Source organism: Mytilus galloprovincialis, chromosome 2 (genome assembly GCF_965363235.1).
Source record: "Mytilus galloprovincialis chromosome 2, xbMytGall1.hap1.1, whole genome shotgun sequence".
Classification (NCBI taxonomy): Eukaryota; Metazoa; Mollusca; class Bivalvia; order Mytilida; family Mytilidae; genus Mytilus; species Mytilus galloprovincialis.
In genome coordinates this window covers 94,322,721-94,347,936 of record NC_134839.1, presented here as the reverse complement: position 1 = coordinate 94,347,936, position 25,216 = coordinate 94,322,721, and the positions used below count along the sequence as shown (strand labels likewise).

General features: G+C 32.3%; 3 protein-coding genes across 5 annotated transcripts in view; 2 read left to right on the top strand and 1 right to left on the bottom strand.

Annotated features, from left to right (window-relative positions):
- Window positions 1-13,560, bottom strand: part of LOC143062580 (apolipoprotein(a)-like) — a 35,580-nt gene extending 22,020 nt beyond the window's left edge. Inside the window, exons 1-14 of the mRNA XM_076234243.1 lie at window positions 13,476-13,560; window positions 12,461-12,562; window positions 11,431-11,480; window positions 10,332-10,523; window positions 9,510-9,701; window positions 9,115-9,306; window positions 7,160-7,351; window positions 6,576-6,820; window positions 5,406-5,716; window positions 4,718-5,019; window positions 4,189-4,388; window positions 3,704-3,896; window positions 3,087-3,326; window positions 1,603-1,839 (exon numbers count right to left, since the gene is read on the bottom strand). Of these exons, the coding sequence (XP_076090358.1) occupies window positions 1,603-1,839; window positions 3,087-3,326; window positions 3,704-3,896; window positions 4,189-4,388; window positions 4,718-5,019; window positions 5,406-5,716; window positions 6,576-6,820; window positions 7,160-7,351; window positions 9,115-9,306; window positions 9,510-9,701; window positions 10,332-10,523; window positions 11,431-11,480; window positions 12,461-12,562; window positions 13,476-13,555 (2,728 nt within the window). The 5' untranslated portion in view covers window positions 13,556-13,560. The remainder of the gene's footprint in view (window positions 1-1,602; window positions 1,840-3,086; window positions 3,327-3,703; window positions 3,897-4,188; window positions 4,389-4,717; window positions 5,020-5,405; window positions 5,717-6,575; window positions 6,821-7,159; window positions 7,352-9,114; window positions 9,307-9,509; window positions 9,702-10,331; window positions 10,524-11,430; window positions 11,481-12,460; window positions 12,563-13,475) is intronic.
- LOC143064938 (aldo-keto reductase family 1 member A1-like) overlaps window positions 1-25,216 on the top strand; it is a 247,957-nt gene that overhangs the window by 123,026 nt on the left and 99,715 nt on the right. The gene's annotated exons all lie outside the window — the stretch shown is intronic.
- Window positions 17,557-22,848, top strand: LOC143064929 (E3 ubiquitin-protein ligase TRIM45-like). Of its 2 annotated transcripts, none has more exons than XM_076238146.1 (6): window positions 17,557-17,673; window positions 19,471-20,749; window positions 21,086-21,244; window positions 21,434-21,472; window positions 21,762-21,876; window positions 22,202-22,848. In XM_076238146.1, exons 2-6 carry the CDS (start codon window positions 19,480-19,482, stop codon window positions 22,692-22,694), a joined length of 2,076 nt encoding a protein of 691 aa, XP_076094261.1. In that variant the 5' UTR covers window positions 17,557-17,673; window positions 19,471-19,479; the 3' UTR covers window positions 22,695-22,848. The 2 variants fall into 2 exon arrangements, with proteins under 2 accessions (XP_076094261.1, XP_076094262.1); XM_076238147.1 differs by lacking the exon at window positions 17,557-17,673 and adding an exon at window positions 19,105-19,198.

Sequence of the window (25,216 nt, the reverse complement as noted above, 5' to 3'; positions counted from 1 at the left end):
AAATCTTACATAAGAGCAGATAACAGCCCACAAGGCCACCAATGGCTTTTTAGGGCAGCGAGAAAATCCCAACATTGGAGACGGGCATCAGTTGGCCTTTTCACTATGACTTGTCCTAGTTCAGCAAAATGTACATCACTTTTGAAAGCGGCTAAAATGCGGCGGGGTTAAGTTTTTTTGTGAGATTTCAACTCTCCCCCATTACTCTGGCCAATGTGGAAAAAACAAGCACATGGAAAATTGTACAGTACATTTCAGTTTGAAAGAAGTGTGAGTTCGATGTAAAAGTAGGTAGCAGAACAAAATAAGCTGAATACGTCAACATAAAATAAGTCAGGACTACTAGCAGTTACTAACTAACTCCAGATTTCAAAGAAACTGATTGAAATAATTATCTTCATCATATGAAGATTAAACCACAACCTCTCCCATTATTTTTTTTTTGTCATGCTATCATAAATTATATGAGACGAAAAAAACCTATTACATACCAACACCTAGTTTTAGTATAAAATTATTTTAGTTCCGATGCAAAGATCCTATGAGTGAATCAAATCTTATTTCTTTTAATTAGTTGACATAAGTATCGTTACTGTATACCTTGTGAAAATATGTTTCAAGGTTTGTTTACGCGTATATGTTTGAATATTACCACACAAATTGAATATGAAATGCAGGTACGTATCAGATGTATCTTCGATGATTTATATCTACAAGTAGTGTCACTGTACCGATGATAAAATTTATTAAAAGTTTTGAAAAGTTTGTGATATCGAAAACCCAAGTATTTTTTTCCAGATATTTCGAGATTTCTTAGGTGATAATCAAACACGTTGTTACATACACGATCGAATCTAACAAGTATGGATATATAAACACCATACGATGGTGCTAAGAAAACGTCACCATCGAAAAAGAGATAATTAAAAAAAGGAATAAAAAAATCATCTCTTTTATGGTCAGTTTAAGTAGTAAAACTGCTCGTTAGAGATATAAATATCAAGATCCAGGAAAGGACAGTGTTCAATTAAAGTATTAGCTTTATCCGAAGTAAGTTCAGCATGATAAATCTCTTCAGTGTATATTTAATTCGTTATTATTGACAGCAAAAAATATCATTCAAATATCTAAAAGTGTATTTTTTATATCAAATGGTTTTTTTTTAATCTGATTTAGTTGGGATTCTTAACAATACAGTAACAGGTTGGTTAACTGGTGATATAAGAAACCTCCATAACGAATGTTATTTACATATGTCTTTTGTTTGTTTTTAATGCAAAAAGTTCCTAAAAGTGTTTTCACATATTTATTCATATTCTGATCTAATTAGATATGAGAAATCATAGGATTAGGAAGCAAAGTGGTGTATAGGGTAGAAAAATCAAAACTGTGAACAGATACATAGGCACCAATATAAGCATGCAATTTATTAAGTTCTTCCGAAGGTAATTAACCAAATTATTTTCGTAAAACTTATTTGAAAAATTATTAGCAGGTTTTTAATTCTACCAAGCTTCCAAGTAAATAGCATAGACAGTTCAATAGTTAAACAATGGTTGGAAGACGACATAAGATCTACATTTGTAATATGTATACACCTACCACAAAGTGGAATGTCACAATATTCCCAACGTTTATTCGGATCAGATGTATAACACCATGGCTCTTCAGATCCATCAGGGTTACGGCAGTAATTTTTATGCTTAGCGAGTTTCTTCGAAAATCTGTGTTTATGAGGTTCAGTTGCTGCCCAAGTCTGGCATTCTATTCCAGAAGTTGTGATTGACTTGTGACCTTCATAATCTGACCCTTTCTTGTCAGGTTTGCATTCTTTTATGTCTGTAGCATATGAAGTGTGTTTAAAAAGAAGGATATATCAGTACTAATATCTTTATGACGATGAGGGTCACCAATAACTACAGATATAAACTATCAGATAGAACACTCTTAAACTTTTATATAAAACCTAAAACAAAAATAAGACTGATTCTTGTTATCAAGTTAATGGTCTTTTTTCATTGTTGAAGGCCGTACAGTGTCCGGTAGTTGTTAATTTGGTCTCTTGAAATAAGTTGTCTCATTAACATCTTCTTTTTTATATTAAGTGTCAAGAAAGGTCATGATTTTTTGTGATGATATTACAATACAGCCGGATCCATATCAATAGGAACAGTTAACAAAGATACCAGGATTATAATTTAGTGATGATGAGGTCATATATCTATGGCGTAACTACAAGGTAATCGTTTAATGAGAACTATGTAATTGAAAGCTTTTACTCGGAAAATCATTTACTGGGTACTTTAAATGATATATGATGATATTTTGCCCTAGATCTGTGCTTTATAAGGAACAAATTAAAGCAAACTATTTTTATTTACATGATATAATAGCTGACATTTGAACAAATAGTACATAGGTATAAATAAAATATCTTACGCCGAAAAAAAAACATACAAATCATAGCCACAAGCTCGAATACAAGAAGATAAACAAAGTTTTAAAAAAAAACTAGATCAGATCAAACGGTTCCCTGCAAAATAAAATCGAATGTGAACACACTTTTGAGTACACATATTTTCTAGCGGTTCTAGACAATAATTTGTTACTGTTCGCATTTGTTATGTATACACCACTGCAAGTAGGTTCTTTAAATTGGCTTGATCACTGTAATAGTTCATCAAAAACATGTAGGGCTTTATTGACTCATATTGATCACTTTATCAACAACTAAAAAATATTTATGATTTTGTTGCAACTACGCCACATTTCCTCATATAAAGATAGTTGGTAAGATACATTTATGACATAGTGTGCTAGTAAACCAGAAGGAACTTCGCATTTGTCCGAAATTTAATTAATACTCACCCCGTACACATCGAAATACGGTACTAACACATTGTGCAACTGATAATAGTGGGTCAAAGTGAAAATGTCTTTTGTTTAACATTTAACAGGTTTTTTTTTTTTTAGACTTACTTCTAAGAATTGAATTTGTGAATACTCAGAAAGGCGTTATTTGTATTTCCAATTAACATAAGATGAAAGATTGATATAAGTAAAGCAAGCACCCGATGTGTACATACCACACTTTGGGATGTCACAATATTCCCATCTCTTTTCCTTCTTTATCGTGTAACACCAAGGTCTGTCAGAACCGTCCGGATTTCTACAGTAATTTGATTGGTCACTTAGTTTAACTTCAAATTTGTGTTTGTGGGGACTTTTTTCTGCCCATGCTTGACAGGAAATGCCGGACTCTGTAATACTGGTTTTGCCTTTGTAACTAGTACCACTTTTTGTCGAGGTACAGTCTTTTTCTTTAGCTGTGAAATAATTGTTTAGTGAAATCTACTGGAATTTGAACATCTCATAGTCTCAATAATACAAATAAATATTTGACAATAATAAAACAGGGAATGGTTATGACATACGGTTTTTTTTTTTAACTCTTCATTTTCGACATACTGTTGTCTTCATTTGAATATATTCTTTGAAAACTATCTCTTTCAATTATAATTCCAAATTCTATCATTCTGTTCTTTTCAATTAAATATATCTCACAAAATTCCAAAAAAAATGTGTATTACCTTTACTGGATTGTTAGCACACGAACTTCTTTACAACTATTTATTTTGTATAAACTATATATTTAAAGATCGATCTTTTGTTGCGCTGTGTCATTTATAACATGAAAGCTTACGTTTGCATTCAACTACGCCATCTCCTTCATACTCAAGTTTACATCTACATAAAAGATCTCCTTCAGCATTCGGCTGACATACTGCATTCTCGTGACATTTAGTAGCTGCTTCTTCAATAAGAGTTCCAGTTTCGTTGATACGGATGCATTTGTAATTTTTTGTACAGTCAGGTGATAAAACTTCATCGCCAAGCTACAAGAAAATCAAAAGCCAATTTCGCAAACCCAGATGCGATTGATTCAAATTTTGATTAATTGCAGTGATATATAAATGAATTCTTAATAGGCAAATTTTGCCAGCATAACATTTAATCGTCCTGTGTGAGGTAGACAATATTATGGCTGTTCTTTAAATTTGTCCTTTGACTTATAATGGTTTTTCTTTTACAAAATGTGACTTGGAGTTGTCTCATTGGCACTTATAACACATATCTTTATATCTATTAAAATATCATTGCTATCATATAACGTTTTTAAAATCTTACACCAATATACCCAACATCACTACTGCATCCACAATCCTCAGACTTAACACATTCTTTTCCACTAAGTATATATCCTTCTTCACAAGCACAACCTTCAGTGAACGGTAATTCACATGTTTTATCGCTGTCCCTGTTGACACAGTTTGCTTGGCAGCCACTCACATGATCTGAGTAGACTTCATTGATACCACAGGATAAAGCTATTGAAATAAATGCTTACATAACTAATACATTGACTTTTCCTGTATGGAAAATAAAATTAAGGGAGGAAGATATAAAAACTGAATCTGAATAACTATTGACTCAACTAGTTTTTAATCATTGCTACACAATATATTGATACACCTGTTTATGTTATGATTGTGTAAATTTGTAGTATTTTAACATCAGAAAATTTGCATTTTGAAATATTTCATGAATACGGGTTTTTTTTCAAATCATTATCAATTCTAAGTTTGTATGCATCCCTTCTCTGTTACGCCCGAAATTCATTAAGTGTTATTTTCATTTTCAAGTTTGTTCAACTTACGACAAAATGAATCAGTTCTCCAGTTTACTGCAAAAGATTCCTCTGCACAACGAAGGGCAAACGATTCCAAGTTGTCACAAACTGCTTTCCCTAGATCATTATTATTTGTGTTGTAATATAATGATACATCAGAAACACACATGTTGTAATGTTTATCTGCTTGTATATTGGAACTTTCAAGACATTCTTGAAAAGGACTGGTACCATTTTCTTTCAAAATCAGATGTCCACAATATTCTGGAGCTTTTGCAATTTCATTCATGGCACCGGTGGTTTCCGGTATTTCAGACAAAACTCCACATCTATAATAATGTTTACAAATTCTGTTACGCTGTATTAGTAAAATAAGACAATTTTATTTATTTAAAAATTGCGATTGTTGGTTTTTTTTCAATTTAAAAACGTTTTGATTTAAAATTATTTAAAATTTTCATTAGGAAGCGATTAGTATTTGAATTTTATTTGATTAGTATTTTCATTAAGAAGCGATTAGTTTTTGAATTTTAAAATCGCATCTAACCGAAATAGCTACAAAACAGCTCAATGGATATTGAAAGGGGCATAGTATTATGTTAACGCATTTTCCACCATTTTCACCAATTTTCTCAAAACAGGGAAAACTGAAAATTTGTTTCAAATCATGAATACTATTTGAACATAAGCAGCATACGAATTCAAAAGAACATACGTGTCACCAGCTTCTTTTGCCTCTTCTGCGAGTGCAAATGTTTCAACTTTCTCTCCAATTTTTAAAAATTCGTCTGTTGGTTTACTGTCATTTGTGGCACTAAATTCATTTCTGATTCCATCACAATTTCCACATATACCTGTCATACGTTTTGCAAAGGTGTCAAGTGCTGCAAGTTCAAAATTCTTTGACCCATCCCATTCTAAAATAACGTCACAGTTGGTTTGTACCCGTACATATCGTCCACTTACAAATATACTAACTGAATTGTCTTTCGTATTGTATGGTAAACTGATCTTGGTACCATCAACCTGAAAGAAGCACACACATTATGTGTAACAGCCAATTGTTAAATATCAGATTTTGAAAATGGAAATCCAGACTAAAATTTGTTAATTCTATTTTATTCATTTTGCCATTTTTTCACAATTTTATTATATATCTGATCATATCTTAATTGACAACATAGGTTGTGTATACTACTTCTTTCTAAAGTTTCATAAAGAAAGAACATAGGTTAAAGAACATATTCTAACTACTTGTTATTCTTTTCGGTTGTAAGAATGACGAAGTGATGAAATTCAAGTTTTTTTACAAAAACAATATCGCTTAATTATTATCCATGAGCATGTGAAGGAAACAATTATTCATCAAATTTTACGGTAGGAACATCGAAACTAAATATAGCACAATGATGATTTGAAATGTCGTTTTTATAATAGTTCTCATTTATCCGTTATACAAAATAAGTCACTGAAAAGAAACACTTCATTGCAACAAATTTTCTAACATTTGTGTTTTCTTGAGAACCCGTAGATATCATCATAAATTACAATAAAAATTTGACATCTTTTTCACTGTTAAGTAATATAAACGTGTTATACCGATGACGCTAAATGCTTCGCGTTCTTGTGAAAAAGTATTCTGATTTTTGTAAAACGAACAAACGTGAAAATATAATAAGATAAAAAGTCTTACAAAAGAATTTTATGCTTTCAAGAAAATTGCAAATGTCATTAAAGATCTTGATCGATGATTTTCTACTACTATGCAATCCAATATGGGGGAAGACAAGATATACTTTAAGATCATCCAAGCAGAAAAAAACTAACCAAAAATCTTTGTAGTAAAACTTAAAACGCAGAAAACAGAATAAATTTATTAATATACCAAAACCACTTTGTCTGGAAAAAGACGAATCTTGTAATCTTTTATTGCAAATTCTATGGTACGTGTATAAGGAAGCTCCGAGGTTTGACTAGCCGCCTTATTGATGACGACGACAGAGAATTGACAATCAATGGTGTCCGGAGCTGTTTTGGCCAGCAGATAATGACAGGATCCCATAAAGTCTATCCATTGTCCATCAAACGTTCTATAATGTGTGTCACCAACTGTGCTACATTCACAGTAACCTTTAATAGAATAAATGCGATGACAATTATGTACAGGCGCTCTCTTGTTTGAATAGAAATATTTGATTATTATATCTGTTTCAAAATGAATAAGATAACAAGAGGTCTGCTGAATAAAATACGAGTTCTGTTTGTCAAATAGCTTTTCGCCGTTTCAGTGAGATTAGTTTATTACCAATATTACAACTTCAAGTTTGAACATTTATATAATCATTACAATAAACGGTAGATCTTTAATTGAAAAATTGTATTTTAAGAATTTTAGATTATTACAAATTGAAAAAAGTGTTCATTTCCACAAAGTGGAATTAAAACGTAAATATAATCCAAAAACTGTACCAGGACAATCCTGTATGTTGCACTGCTGCGTTCTTTCTTCTGTGCTTTCACCAGGACATGGTTTTCCACCAAACCCAACTTCAGGATTTTTGCATAATCTCGTACGGGAACTTTTCTGTTCACCAAAACCACATGTTTCTGAACACGTTGTCCATGTCGACCATGACAAGAAATCTGTCCAACCACCATCAACTAATGCAAACAAGATAAAGTGTTAATCTCAAATATAATTGATTGGTTGAATAGTGTTTGCCTAACGTCCAAATGCAAATAAGACATGTATTTCCAAACATGAACAAATTAATATTCAATCCTAAAGTTAGGTTTGCTATTCTATCGATTATGGCGAAGGATTATGGGAAATAGATTTCTACTGAGAAAATGATATATACAATAGGGGCAGACTATATGAGAAGTTCTGGTGACCATTTTTTTAGTCACCAATAAAATGACCGTTTGTTGGTGAAAAAATTCATAACTTCATATTTTGCGAAAACGGGTTCAGATATTTAATTTGTTTGATACTATCAATTTGCCTACAACCATATCACTGTGAATATCACTGGCAATTATGCCACAATATTTTTTTATGTTCCATATAGATATAATTGTAAGTAAAATGAGATGCCAGGTATATCCCGAATGGACAGTCGAATAACACTGACAAAAACACCTACTTTACATCAACATCTGGTCTTCAACAGAAGAAAAAGAGTATGAAATCTTGATATGTTGTGGATACATTTAATACATTGATCTGTAAAAGCACACAGTTTTTCTCAAAACAAAACAACAATGAGTCCCCAGTACACGGATACTCCATTCGCACTATCATTTTCTATGTTCAGTGGACCGTGAAAATCGGGAAAAATATCTAATTAGGCATCAAAATCAGAAAGATCATATCAGAGAAAACATGTGTACTAAGTTTCAAGTTGATTGGACTTCAACTTCTTCAATAAACAGCTGCGCCATGAGCGCATGATACACCCGTCGTCTTGTGTGCAATAATTATAAACAGTTTCTGAGATACAGGGTGACATGTGAAAAAAACACCTTTTTTAACAAAAAAACTCAATATTTCTTAAATAAAATTTTGAATCATCACCAAAAAGATAAATATAACTAAGAAGTGTGTGATGTTATAACCAATAATCATAAATTGTTTCTGATATACAGTGTGACATGTGAAAGCCCCCCTGTTTTTTACAAAAATCTCGATCAATATTTCTAAGATAAAATTTTGAATCAAAACCAAAAAGTATACAGATCTTAAGATTAATATAACTTATAAGTGTGTAAGGTTTTAAGCAATACTCATGAATCGTTTTTGAGATATGGCGCGACATGTAAAAACACAATCCCCTTTTTTTACAAAATACTCAATAATTAAAAAATAAAATTTTGAATCATCACCAAAAATTATACAGATCTTTAGATAAATCTAACTAAGAAGTGTGTAAAGTTTTAAGCAATAATCATAAATCGTTTCTTAGATACAGTCGTTCTCAAGTTAAAGTGCGACATGTTTACGTCGACCAGACGGACGGAAACCGGCTATTTGTAAACAAGAATACGTCCCGTCAAAACTTTGACGGGCGTATAAAAACTACCTCGACCAAAAACTTTTACATGAAGCGGGACAAACGGATGAACGGACGAACCGACGCACAGACAAGAAAACATAATGCCCATAAATGGTCCATAAAAACATAACTTCTAACTAATAATTACCAAGGACGAATTTTCAGACTTGGTACATGCATATCAACATTAATCGAAGTTAAATTAGCGTCTTCAATAATTTTGTCTCGGAAACAAAATTACCAGAAACATACAACCAAATATTCCTGACAAAAAAAAAACAATTATAGGTTTAACAATTGAATACTATCATTTAAATAAATGCTCGAATTGTTTTGTATTTAACTTAATATTTTTCAAAAATAGTATACCTGGACACTGTATTTCCGTGCATTGTAGTGAGTCAAATGTGACTGATTGTCCTGTACATGACGTTCCACCGTATTTTGGTTCAGGGTTATCACATGATCTTGAATGAGATCTCGTTTTTACACCTTGCCCACAGGTAACAGAACAACTTCCCCATTCACTCCATTTTGAGAAAGCTCCCCATCTTCCATCAACTACACGATAAAAGGATGGTTTATTGTTTAAAATATACTTTCGCAAAATCAGCATTTCACTTTTATAAAAATTCTCTTAATTCATTAACTAAACTTAGAATTATACCATATTTGTTATATTTTCAATTCATATGTATAACTCAATGAAATGCAGTTGGAAAAAAAATAAGTGCTATGAAATATTTAAAAGTAAAATGACCGACCTGGACAGGGACTTGTATTGCATGTCTGTGATGAAGTCATCGAGGACTCTCCCGGACACGTCTTGCCACCATAATTCGGATAAGGTTTACTGCAAGTTCTTGTTTTTGTCCTATTTTGTCTTCCCGAACCACAGCTTGCAGAACACGGACCATAATTCGACCAAGAATTCCATTTTGTCCATTGCCCATTTACTGAAAAAATAACCATTTTTATTGGTTCCCTAGTTTTTAAGGCAAAAAGTAAAAAAAAAAAACATATTTTATTACATGAACTTCAGCATAAGATAATGCTTTTGTACATAAGCCAATGTCCGTGCCACGTCAGGTAATGACAGTTGAAATCTATTCGTTTGATGTATTTGCGCTTTAAAGTTTTGATTTTGCAATTTGATTAAGGACTTTCGTTCTGAATTTTCGTCCGAGTTCGGTATTTTTGTTATTTTACTTTTTCAATTGACTGTTTTTTTTTATTCATACTTTATCATGACGTCAAATTGAACTCCTATATGAGAAACTGATATCAATCCGATATCAAATCGTTTTCCTTCATCAGTTTTATGTAAAATGAATCTTATCAATGTATTCGGATAAAACCGAATCACACTTTAATTCTAAAATTTTAAATATTTTACAGTTCACGCACTGTAATTTACAAGAGTCTGCGTAAGATCAAAAGAGTGCGTACGAAATACGTTGACTAATATCTAGACGTTTTGTATTTATATAATTTTAAAAATTACAACGTTGATTGCAAGTTTTATGTATTCATGTGTGTGCGGGTTATAGATGAATTATTTCACCCTTATTATTGAAAATACTCACTGGGACATTGGTTTGTATTGCATGACCTGCTTTTGGTTTTACTGTTAGATCCAGAACAACCATTTCCGCCATTTTTCGGTGAAGGATTATTACAGTACCTCAGTCTCCGTGTAGACTGTGAACCACTTCCACAGGTCTTTGAACAACTACCCCATCTTTCCCAGTTACTATAGGAACTCCATCCACCATGAACTGGAAATAAAATAAAGACATGCCATACAGAAGCATCTTAGGAAGAATGAAAAGAAGCTAAAAATTTTTATCTTCACGTTGTGTTACACATATAATGTCCTATCATTAAAAACAATTTAAAATTTGGAAACCATATTGGAGCGCGATGTTTGGCTAGCCACTAAACCAGGTTCAACCCACCATTTTTTTTTCAGCACCTGCATATGGAGTATTTATCACTCATTTGATACGATATTCCAGAATGAGAGCTTGTATTCCGTTTCATGATTTCCTGGATACAAAGATTCCTGCTTACAAGGAAGATATTGATCGAAGAGCTGCCAACGTTGAATGTGAAATCCTCCCCTCGAATATTTAACGGGCGACAGGGCGCCATCACGTGTCAGTTGACCGTTTATGGAGTATCTGTTTCACAGATGACACAAGATGTGTTCCAGACATTTTTTTTCTTGAAGGTGACTATACCGATTTTGATTTATCACCGGGTTGGTTACATGAGCAACACGACAGGCACTACAAGAGAAGCTGGATCTGCTTACCCTTCCGGAGCACCTGAGATTACCTCGTTTTTAAGTCGGGTTCATGTTGCTCAGTCTTCTGTGTTTTGCGTACTATTGTTTGTCTTTCAGTCGTCTTTCGTTTTTAGCCATAGCATTGATTTCGATTCTAGAGTTTGAATTTCAGAAGTATTATCAATGTGGCTAATAAGTTATATGATAAGATGAATACAATTGATATTTTTTTCATAATTGTTGAAGTTGACATAACGCGTGATTCAGCTATAATATCATGATCATGTCAATCAGTGCATATTGTATAACTTCAATTTATCAATATAAAACCTTATATGAATTGTTGGTAAATTAATAACTTCAGGGTTTCAATTTGTTTTAACTTTTAAACATACCTGTTGGACATTTCTTTTGACATCGGTAATACTCTGTTTTCGCCGATTGTCTGATCAATAAAGAAAATAAAGTTTCATCTGGCCATTTCATATTTTACATGTGTGTCACATCTAAGCTTCTGTTAAAAGTAAATTCTTATTCACTGTTTAACTTTTAAATTACGAGATTTTCAACTCTTTAATGAATTCTGCATTTAATATTCGAATTTGCAGGCATTTTTTATATTACTTAGGCTTCGGTCTGTCTATGATACAACTTTTACCCGATTGCCGACATGCAATATTTGATAATTTGTAGCACTTGTCTACGGGAAAATGAGACACATATATAGCACTTATTTGATGCCTATTCATGAATGCCAACAACCTATATTGCTGTCTTGTGTTTTGTCATCTTTTAATTTATTCTCCATTTTATATTGCTTTGATGTCTTGTTGACGTTTTTAGTTGATCAAGAAAGATAATCTTCAACGTTTGAGTATTTAACATTAAAACAAAACATTTCCGGACGTTAGAACATATCTCGATTTCCAAGACAGGTAATATCTTTTTGTTGTACTGATTTTGCGTCATGTATAAGTATCCATATCCTTTCTTTAAGATAGTATATGAGAAGTAGTTAATTCGCAAACTAAAATGAACTTGTATCTGATTATCGTTTACGAATCGACTACAATTTTCAAGCTTTTAACACTTGATATCAAGAACATGAAGACCTGATTTATCAAGATTGCTAAAATCAATTTGTTCTAAATTTATAAAGCAAGATAATTCATCCTAGAGAATGTTAAAATGATAGTTATTAAATGTGGTTCATAAGTAAATTAATTTCCGAGGATCTCGATGGCCGAGTAGTCGAAATAATTCAACACGGAGGTTGTGAGATCAAATCTATCACGTGGCAGGTTCATTCCACTCCAATCTTAATTGACTAAGATTGCCATGTCGTTGGGTTTCTTAAATTTATTTCAATTACACAACGCAGGACATTTGAATTACAAAACGGATTTAAAAGCTATAAATTCTTACTTGTATCTTGTACATCTACCCCACCATCCACACGCAGTTGTATATTTATCCTTAGTATAAACATATGTACTACAAGTATCATAATAATACCCGGTGCATACCCTAAAACAAAAACATTACAGTTGCAAAACAATTGCAGGTAATAAAAAAAATACTATTTGCATGTTTTAACAGAATAAGCATGTGCGGTATCCTACTTGTTAAGTAAAATTTGATGTTTACTGTAAATAAAGGCAACAATAGTATACCGCTGTTCAAAACTCACAAATCGATAGAAAAAACCAAATATGTGTTACAAACTAAAACTGAGGGGAACGCAATAAATATAAGAGGAGAACAACGACACAACATTAAAATGTAACACACACAAAAACGGACAAAGGATAAGACAAAAATCTGATGAGAATAACAAATATATCCTCAAAACTAAATACGTGAATTTGGGATAGAAAAGTACCGTGACACGTCTTATAATAATGTGAATTCACACTCAAATATAAGAGAAAACAAACGATACAAAAGAATTACAACGTTAAAATGTTAAAAACATTAAACCAAAGCAAAACAGAATATGTAGCTACAAAATGCAAACACGTTTAGTAATAACCAAACTTCTAAATATTAATAAAAAAAGTAGCTCAAACAAGAATAGTTATGTTCAATACAGTTCGGTAATATCAAATAAATAATGAAAAGCTTAGTCAATATTATATATATCACCTACACGTTTTAACTACGTCCAAAAGTAAACTGTAATGCAAGAATTTACATCATATGTGTAATTGCCACTAACTATCGTGCATAGAACAGGACAAACAAAATATAATTATAAATGTAAAAATTATAAAACGTATGTATTTATTGTGGTTTGCGAATTTCTTTCTTAAAAAAGGATGTTGTTACTTTCAACAAAAATTTAAATTCTTATTTGACTTAAGTAACTTTACTTATAACAATTTCAGAGTCGATAGGGTGTATAACCTATGAGTATGTGTGCGTGTAGAGATAGACTTACCCCTCAGTAGATTTTACATAAACAGCTATTAAAGATGCCACAAGAGCAACCGTTACATGTCCCATTTTGTTGGTAATCATGAGACTTAAATTGCCAAATCATAACGGTCAAGTATTTATACATGAAAATGACCCTTCCATGTCACATTTGGTATCGGAAAAATTTACAAAACTTAATCATTCTGTCAAACACAGGTCAAATTAAACTGAACAAATATACAAGTCATCCTGATTTATATATATTGTAAAACTTCATATGAAACTTTACATTCGATTGCTTTTTGTATACATATTCCATTTTTCATTTCATATTGAATATATCACATTTTTATATATTTTGTAATGATTAGCTTACCATATGTTAAAATAATTCGACCTGATCTATATTATCATCAATCAGTGTTCTTATATTTCAAGAGAAAGGAACCAGTTGTGGTAATAATTCGAGCTCATCTATACTACGATCAGACATATATCAACGTAGAGTAATCATTTGCGTTCAAGAGGACAAGAAAATGTATCAAAAAAAGATGAAGCATTTGTTAAACGTCCTTCCAAGAATCATAATGCTCATACAAAATTCGAATACATTTTACAACATTGGTGTATTGATGATTCGGCTGGGAAAGTCTGTCCTCAATTTTATGAAATGATATCTATTAGCATTTTTTTATTTAATTTATAGGAACTAAAAAAGAGGGGCGGAAGATACCTGAGAGATAGTCAAACACATAGATCGAAAATAAACTAACAACGCCATAGCTGCCTATCGATATGCATATACCGTCTTAGAGTTTGCAGTTACTTTTATATTGCCTCTGTTTTAAAGATTGCACAAAAAAGAGAATTGTAATTATAAAATGGATAATTGATATTTGTATCTCAATTTGTGCGTTGACTGTTTTCTGAGCATATTTTTGTCCCGAGACTGTAAAATTGTATATAGCTTCCTAATAGGCGGTTTCGAAATAAAGGATTTCGACCATATAGTTCATTTTTTTTTTGGGGGGGGGGTGTGGTTTGAAGATTAACTGCTAAATAAAATATGTTGTCAGTTCACTGTCTGATAAGGAAACTCATATAATATACTAGGTTCATATTTTGTAAGCAAAACGCAATTATATCTGCAAAAAGTAATACGTTACTCCCGAATCAACAAGTTGTAGACCGAATAAAGTACGAAGTTAAAAGCATTTTGGACACTTAATTACCAAAGGCTTTAATATTAAGATAAATTTAGATTAACACATCTAAAACCTTGTTTTGAAATAAAGGACAAGGGACGATAAGGACCAATTTCAGCCCTAAAATGGGGATTTTTTTTTACACACATGTTTACAGGTGCCATATTTCAACAAAATACGATGTACCATTGCCTCTTCCTATAAAAAATCGAATTTTGTCAAATAAATTTCATTTTCATGACGTCACAATGGGTGGTTGAATATTGCGTAACATGACGAAATGCGTATTTTTGTTTCAAATTCTTGCAAATCTTTGTAAGTTAAACAACCTCTTCAAGGATGGATCAATTTCATACTTTACAAAACGAGTGTTTAATTACTCTAATGTGTGATAATTCAATAGCCAAGCATGTGATGACAATCAACAGGTGTTATATTTACGTCTTTCTATGAGCACATATGTGACCAGCCACGACATATCCAGGCTTATGGAGGTAGAACGTCATTGTGAAAAAAAGGCCGTTAACTATATGTGACTAGCCACTTCCAGGCTTAGGACCGCCGGTACATTGTCTAAAATTTGCTTTTTGTATATTTATCTAGAATATTCCGAAATGAAACTCTCTGTCATGTTATTATGTTATTTTGAATATCGGTATGAAAATGAGACTGTTCTATGACGGCTTTTATTTATTTAAGGTACTAATTTATAAAATACAAAATTATTGTATTTATTGGCTCTTAGTAATAGCGTATTTGAATAAATTTCAAAGACTTAAATTTACTACAATACAAACAATTCTTAGCTCTATTTTAGAACATGTAATTTAAATTTGTTGAAATGAAGTTAGTTAAAAATTTGTCAAAGTAAGCTTTAAGAATTCCTTTTTTTTAATTTAGATTTATTATGCATGTCTCTATACTTAGTATGCGACGCGTAACAGTTTGTAAGTAGGTGTTCTCTTATATACATTTTATACGGTCCATTTGTTAGGGATACATTTCAGATTTCATTTATGAAAGAAATCTATAGAGCAGAAATTTGATTTTTTTTTTGTATCAATTTAAAATTTAGATTCAAATATTTTTCACTTCAAACGATAAAGTAAAACTTCTTCAAAACTTATATATGATGTATAGTTCGGCGTCAGCAAAATAGAAGCCAATGAAAGTGTTTATCTCTTCTTCACAAATACGTATTTCATTGAATCTCGATATTTATCATGTTTATAATTTTTCTAACAATGACGTTCTACCTCCATAAGCCTGCAAATGTCATTGCGGATCACATATTTGGAACATGGTATACCTGCTAACAGTTATCAAAGGTACCAGGATTATGATTTAATACGTCAGACGCGCGTTTCGTCAACATAAGACTCATCATTGACGCTCAAATCGAAAAGTTTTAAAACGCCAAACAAATAAAAAGTTGTGGAGCATTGAGGACCCAAAATTCCAAAAAGTTGTGCCAAATACGGCTAAGGTAATCTATTCCTAAGACTAAATTATGCAATAACTCATATTCATTATGATTAAATTTTGAAATATGTTGAAACCAAACTTTTTTCTGAAAAAGATACCTAGGGGAATTCAAATTCAAAAGTGGATGACAAAATGACAACGCCATGACAAAAAAACAAAAAAACGACTAAGGGACAAACAACTGTACACAAAACACAACATAGAAAACTCAGAACTGCGCAACACTAACTTCATCCAAAATCTAAACGTTCTATTGGTTCTTAAAGCAAGCAACAGTGTGCTTCTTGGGGTATTTTAAGCTTACATCATTAAATCTGGAACATCGAGAAATTTTTCTTTAAAAAACTTAAATAGATAGATTGTTCCAAAATCGCAGGTTCTCTTTAGTCTCATAGCTCTTCAACTGTTTCATTTCTTATAAATATATAATGGATTGTTTTTCAACAAGTCTGGCGTATCAAAATATAAGCCTGGTAACTTTAATAAGTGTTCACAGCACTGGCACGTTTCCACTGCTAGTGGACTATTAGGCTCCGTGGGTAACGTCAGTTCAGTAGTCAATACTTTTGAATTGACATGAAATATATAAAAAAAATATTCTTAAATTGTTCGTTTATCAATAAAGAAATTATACAGAAACCAGGTTTTCAACTCCCTTATACAAAATTGAATTAAATGCATTTTTAGGTATCTGTGATTTTTACAGGTCGATTTTATATCAATAATCCCTGTTAATGAAGCCCGGCAGTGGCGGATCAAGAACTTTTCCTAAGGGGTGGGGGCCGCTGACTGACCTAAGGGGGCACCCGCTCCAGTCATGCTTCAATGATTCCCTATATAATCAACCAAATTTTTCCCACGAAATGGGGGACCAGGTCCCCCAAGCCAACTCTCCCCCCCCCCCCCCCCCCCCCCCGCTGGATCCGCCTATGGAAGGCAAAGCCTGGTAATAGTTCTCGAAGTAATATCTCACCTAACTTTGATTTTATTTTTGATGATTGAGGTTACTTTTTTCCGAAAAAGAGTTCTTACAAATTAAAATGCGTAATACGGTGCGCCAAACGGTACTCGTGTTGTTTTGTACTCAAATTTCAATTTTGTACGGCCGAAAGTAAATTTTGTTCCACATAAATGAGTTTAGTTTTTTGAAATTGGTAGCCATGGTAGCACAACACAAATTAAAATCATCTTTCTGTGAACAAAAGTTACTTTTGTCACGATAACATTAATTTTTGTATCACAGACTTTACTTTTGTTACCTAATTTGAAAATTGGGCGACAAAAGTCAATTTTGTATGCAAATTAGTATAGTTATGCTTTAAAATCGTCATCAAACTTTACCAGATATCATTATTTCAAGCCTCGCGCCGTTTTAATATCGCGACCAGGTTGCACACGATACTAAACTGACGTATAGGAAAAATACACTGAAAAGCCGAGTTGTGTTATAGATTACTTGACTTTCAGACGGCTGCTATTGGAGTATATAATTGAATCAGAATCAGTCCTGTTGTTTTTGAAAGTGATAAGGTAACATTTTACGATATTCGACTAGATTTGACTCATGTTGACAATATATAAGTACTAGTTAATTTAGTTATTTATTTCTACTTTCGGTTTCATATAGATCAGCCATTTTTCGTAAACGAAAGGTAAATATAGGAGATTTATAAACGATGGAAAATAAATATAACCACTTAAATGCTAACCCGTATTTCTATATATAAAATGCCTTATCATCCCCACAAAAAAGAGTTTTAAAAAATCAAAATGCCTGAAAAGCGGTGAAATTCTTTTGATGCTAGTTTTTGTATATTTTTTTTTGTCCCAATCAGCTGGTAGCCTTGTAAGAATTGTGATTTGTTGTGTAGGGTTTCTTTGTGATACGTGTGAGCACGGTATTAAGCAACTTTTAATATATTTGTTTCAAAGTGCACTATTCATTTGAAAACTCAGTAAGCATGTAGTTTTTAAAGTTTTAAGCAATTCGTCATTTTTAGCCTCAATCTCGATTCAATTTTTTGCAAATTCTTTATTCTAATGCAATTCGTTTGTAACGATAATTTTCAATGTTATATTCCACGTCATTACACAGGGGCACGATTAGCAGATTTTAATTTTGTTTATCAACGTTTCTTTTTTCGCATTCCCTGTCTACTTGCATTAAGAAATATTTCTTTGTTTTCTAGCAATGTGCAGTTTGCTATACATATCCGTATACTGAAAATTATATAGGATTTTTCATACGTACCGTGATTTGGATAGTAAACTGTGCGTTCTTACAGTTCAACTAAGAAAGCCACCGGGGGTTTTTTTTTTTTTTTGTATGTTATTTCTCAAAAAAATAAAATCGAAAGACACATTTTGTACCTATAAATGTTATTGTCAATATTGGAGCAATTCAGAAGCTTGATATATATATAGTGCCGATGGTTGACACCGAGAGTATACATATGACTTCACACTGTATAGAGATCTCAGACGATGCAACTGAACAGTTTAGCGGACTTCGCATATATGGCATGTTCATTAAATAGAATTTATTTTGAGATATGTCATTATAATGATGATAACAGAATTTTATTTTAAGCTTGTTGCCTTCGTAAAACGTTTATTTGACTGTCGCCAATTTCTGTTTACATAGCTCCGCTTCGTGTTGCTAGGAAAACTCAATTTGCGACAGTCAAATCTCAGTTTTACGAAGGCCAAGCTTTAAATACGGTTATCTCCTAGTTATCACATATTGACAATTGAAACTTTGGAATCGCTATTAAAATATGATTCTTCACATCATTGATGCTCGCACTGATGAAGTGAAATACAAATATTCTGAGAAATATTCAAATTGTACTTTCCATTTTACAATAAGCCATGTAAGAAAATTAATCGTTTTCCAAAAATTGTGTTTATCAGTTTTTCAAATCTATTTTAAGGCTTGTCATATGACAACTTACATAGGAAGTTAATTATAGAAATTACAAAGGTGGAAAACCCAGTTCCAATAATTATATCATTTTCGCTATGAAAATTGAACAAGTATTTTGCTGACTGAAACGTAAGATTGATCTAGCAGGACATTAAACTATGTTATCTGATTTCATGTTTTAAGTATTCTATTGATCATAACAAAAGTTTGATATATTTATTTTAAGTTATTTTACTTTCGTTTTACAATTTTGATACGCACAATGTTACACATTTTCCATCTTTCTAATTGAAACTGTAAATAAGTTTAAACGTAACAACTTTTAAAATGTATGATCATTGACATGTGTAAAATTCAATGATATGTTTCAGTCAACTTACTAGTAATTGGTTGTATTTTAGATTCACATTATGGCGGAGCCAGCATTCAAAGGCACGTTAACATTGACCACATCACAACTGAAACAGAAATTCCTTTGTTGTTCTGGATGTAGCAATGAATATGATGATGTAGAGAACTTCGCCCGGTTATTACCTTGCCTGCATTCTTTGTGTAACCAATGCGTCAAGAATTTGGCAAAAGATGGAGGGTTACCATGCCCAGAATGCGAGCAGAAGCACGAATTCAAAGGAGACGTTTCCTCATTCCCACGGGATAATACAAGACAGGATCTTATGGATTTTGTCAGGGTCAAATTGGCACCTGGAGCGATAATCTGTCAATCATGTCGAGACACAAAACCAGCAACCTTCCGGTGCAAGAATTGTTCTGAGTTCTTATGCGAAGAGTGTCATACTGCCCATAGAAGGACCAATATAACAAGAGGCCATGAAATTTTGGAGCTTCAATCTTTGCAGAAAAAGGAGAATTTGGATGCTTTTTGTCACCAACAAATGTGTCCAGATCACAACCGGGAGCTAGAGCTTTATTGCAACAAAGATGACTGCCAGAAACCAATTTGCTTCCTGTGTGCCATGGTAACTCATAAACCAGAAGCTGGGCATGACATTCAAGAAATCAAGAAAATATCAAAAGAGAAAACAGAAGCCATGCGGAAACGAATTGATGATGTTAACATGACGGGTAGAGAAATCAAGCAGATAATAGAAAACATTGGTCGTGAAGTTCAGAGTGTAAGAACTCTTGGAAAAGAGGTCGCGACAGAAATCAACAATAATTTCGACCACTACATACAAACCCTGGAGAAACGTCGAGATGAGTTGAAGAGAGACGTTGACAGATATGTACAAATCAAAGCTGGAACATTGGAGAACCAACTTCGTAATTTGAAACAACAACAAAAGCGCACCAACGAGGCGGCTGAATTTGCAGATCAGACACTGTTGTATAACAATCCTCCAGCATTCCTACAAATTCAAGGTACAGTTGTTGACAGACTCGACAAGCTTCACAATGAGTGGTTTGACAGGGAACCCCACGAGGTAGCAACCATTGGATTCAGCTGTAAAGGACTATCACAAGAATTTCAGAACAAAGTGTCATCCATGGCCAAGGTATGGTCATCAAATGCCTACCAACCAAACACTAAAATCACCCCAAAACAGAATGATGCTGTACAAGACGAGACTGTAACTTTCCTTGTTGTGTTGTGTAATTATGTTGGCAAACCATTGACAGAAGATATAGGACATTTGAAAGCAACCTTAACAGACCCAAATGGTAAGATTCTATTCTTGGTATGATACCATTTATATTTCTTCTTTTTTAATCATTGAAATACAATAGAAATTAAAGTGTAACATTTGAAATGACATAATCATATTCAATTCAGATATGAATATAAATGAGAATATATTTAAGAAAGGTATTTTGCTTGTTTTAACCCGTATCTAATATCTATCTAATTTAAAGCTTGTTGTGTATATCCCTTTCAGATTTATTTATCAAGGCATTTAAACATCTCCTTATACACTTGAAGATACATCTTGTGATAAACTCTCTCTTTGAATAGTATGCAACATTTCTCTTTTTAAACGTAATACAATTTATATACAGGTGCAACAGTTGATGTCCGTGTACTCCAGAATGGCTCTGAAGAATCCCGAGTGACATTTGTACCATTCTACGCCGGTTCTTACAAGCTAGATGTGTCAATCTTGGATAAGCCACTGGGAGAGCATGAGTTTCAAGTACAACCACGTGACAAACCACAAGGTATTCTTACCATCAATGTACACATTTTTGCTAATGACTGAAAACTTATTTATCCGGTTAAGATTATAGATCATGTGGGATATAGGTTATGTACCTTGCTTTTCGAATGACTTCACATTTAATAAAATGCGTTCAGGAATAACTTTTACCAATTCTAGAATTACTATACAGGTTTTATTTTTATTTTAGGGTCCAACATAGATGAAAGTCAGTTAGACGGAGCGACAAGTACGTATATCTAATATGCATAATGAATGTAAATAAACATATGTCAAATTGATTTTGAAGATGAAACAGAAAGTACGGTGTAAATAATACGATATCCCTGGACACTCCCGGTTTACGTTTTGGTCAATCTTAAGGTTTGTGTAGTTTTATTTGTCTTGTCATCATTGTTCTTTGAATGAATTGTTTTTGATTCCCCAAGGTATTTTCTCCCTTTAATACTTTCATTTTTTTAATTCTCCATATTATTCTAAGATTGCAATTGTTATGCAAATGATACTTTTTTTTCAAGGACCAGACTTTACACTGGAACGTAAGAAAGCCCATAGAGATGTAACAGTTACCCCAGATGGTAAAACGTTCGTTAACAGTCCCTCTGGAACTTTGATGGAGTCAACCAAAGACAGGTAAAATAGACATTTCAAGAAATACATGTTTAACCAAAAACACTTCTTATTTGATGTGAACATTTATTCACGTATTCATTATTCATATCCCGACTTCAATGATTTAGATAGGGATTGCTTGTGTAGACTATTATACACAACACGTCGACTTTTCGGTTTGCAAATAATGACATCTTTGACCTCTTCTTTCAACATTGAGAAATCAACATTTATAAAGACATAGTCGTTGAAATTTCAAATCATTAACATTTTTATTTCTCGATGACAATAAGATGACAGTGAATGTATTTGAATTACATAGTATCATATATTTCCTGTATTTTAGACTCCACAAGTTTAAGGGTACTTACGGAAATACAGTATTTACCAGTCCTGGTAAATTCTACTACGAAGTCAACATAAGATATAAAATACGAAGTCAACTGGAGAAAAGTAACCTCGTTTTCGAACTGGGGTTGGCCCGAAGAAGTGAAATGGATAAAAAGCATGTTGTGGATGGACAACCTCATGCCTGGTCGATGATTTGTTCCCAACATGTTGATTGTGATGCCATCTGTCTCCACATTGCACGTGGCGGAAAGTGTCTATATCACGAGACATTATCGAAAAATGCTATTGGTTGTACCATGGATAAAACCTTTGGGTTCCTTCTTGATGCTACCAGTGGAGTATGGAGGATCTTTGACGCAAGTAAAAATAAATCGATTTGCCAGATGGACGATGTTGATTGTTCTGAACCTCTGGTTCCTGTTGTATCCGGGTATAATCCAAACCAAGTCGAGGTCACCATGACATTGTGCACAGAAGATGAGGAATAAACATTCAATAGTTGTACTATAACTATTCCGTACATTTTTAAGGTGTCAAGGTTCCATGTTTTTGAAATATTTTCAACAATATTCAAGGAATTCTTTGTTTATTCATAGTTATAGATTATAAAATTATATAACACTTCATATGCATAATACTATTTGTGATTTTTGTTGAAATGATTTTAATGTTGTGTATGTAGTTTTGTTTGAAGGATGTCTTTCACAGAAAAGAGACGTTGTAATATACTGAATACTGGTATTTTTTTAAACTGTCAAATTTTATAAATAAGGAATCAAAGGAAAATATATAAGCACTATACTTTACTAAGAATTTGAAATTGCATTTGTAACTGTTATCAGTTTTCTTGGTTTTTCACAGTCCGAAATCTGCAGCAAAATGAAATGAAATGTACAAAGTGAAGTTACAAAATTTCAAAAGATGAAAGTAATAATTTCTGTAACATTTTGCATTATGATTGAAGTAGTGAAAATAGTGAAATTCATATGAACATAGATGAAAAATAATTCTGGTAAATGTGTTCTCCAAAACCAATGATATAAAGGAGGTTTCTTTTTATGAAAAAAAAGGCTATAACTCAATGACAGTTAATATTTAGATAAAAATTATAACAGACACAATATAATACATATTGGTCCAAAAGATGTTTCTTTTTTTAACAAATGCAAATTGTAGCTAGTGCATCAATAAAGGCACCTTGCTTCATAACGGGTTCTAATGTGGCATGCTATTTGCGTTATGCAGTTGACTTAAACTCATAACCCTGTTAGCTTGGTTAACTGGTTCGTCACTCATTCGAGGTAACTTTAACTTTAGTAGATAATTCTCCTGATGTAAGCAAAAAGAAATACAATTTAAAAACATGTTACTTATATTTTTACCATTAAAGTGTAGATAACGTGATATATTCAGTATACTAGGTTGTGTCATAGGTATTTATCATCTACAATGATATGTATCTCATATAACAACACATCTCTTTGAAAAATAATATTTTGGAGGCATTTATGGTTCCATAAAAAAAAAAAAACTTATGATTAAAGACTCGATAGTGTTGTGTCTACTTTATCATCATACACCATTAACGGTTCTATTTTAGCGCACTAGAAAATCAACAATAATAATTTATACTTAATTCAGCGGGTTTTTTGTCCTGCTGCAGATGTGAAAATTATTCAATGCATCAGAAAATGTAGATTGCAAACAAAATCAACTCCATAATAATTTTTTTTTTTTTTGAAGACACATAGTTCAATCTGAAATTATAGCTAAATACTTGTGAAATATTGTTTTTAATGCAGTTTTTGTTTAATTTTTAGTTTAAATCATTGCTTTTCTTTTTGTTTTTTAATATGTTAAATATTGGTTGTATTTGAAATAAATGTATCATCATCAACTCAATAAACTTATAGCTGATTTCTTATCTTATTATTTACAATAGTATATAAAAAAAGTCCTATAAATAATAGCTTGAAAAGTATTTAGCTGCTATTTTTGCCGTTAGTACACTGTTAATTTTTTAAATTGTATATCACTGTTAAAAAAGGTTAGTTTGTAACCCGATTTGTTTATCTTCATTCGATTTATGAGTTTCAAACAGCGGTATACTACTGTTGCCTTTATTTAGAATGTCTAAACATTTTTGTTATATGTATACATTCGTTCGAACTGTTTTTCTTTCTGAACGATGCATAGCATCTATTCATTAAATAATAATGTAAACTGCCAGTTAATCATTTCATGTGTTCCTGTTTAGAATCAGTCTTAAAATGAGATTTTAATTGACTTATGAATAAGATTGTGATGGATACCAGGTTTATAATTTTGTACACCAAACGCGCGGTTCGTCCACAAAAGACTCATCATAGTAATTTAAAAGGTCAAAGTAGGAACGACGTTGAAGGGCATAAGGTACCCAAATTCTGAAAGGTTGTGCCAAATACAGCTGAGGGATTATTTGTACCGGAGGTAATAGCATGATAATTGTCTATTCTGTATTCTGGTTAATAAATCATCTTTAATCTAAATGGTGACAAATTGTATCAGCAAATAAAGAAAATATAAAATCGGATGATGATCGCAACTACTACATACAAAAGTATTAAGTAGGCCCAGTATTTTTCTATGATCTACGATTGTTCATAAATGATCTAGATTTGTTGTTTGTGGGGCAAACCATTGATTATAAAAACTAAAAATGTATCAGTTACAATGATGTCGATTTTGCTTGGTAGTTATATACGCAGCACCTATTCCGTAACCTTTTGACGTATGAATTTGTCAAATATATGTAATAGCTGTTTTGAAAACCAAAATACACAAAGAGATCAATGACATAAAGAAGTTCACACCGAGATGTGGTTACTCTTTTCTGTCAATTCTATTCAATATAATACTATCGACAAATGAATATATAATGAAAAGTCCTTCAACATGTTCAATGTGGTCTGTCTTATTAAGGCCGTGTTCACATTGACCTAAACTCGGTGTTGTTTAAGTGTAGCTCACA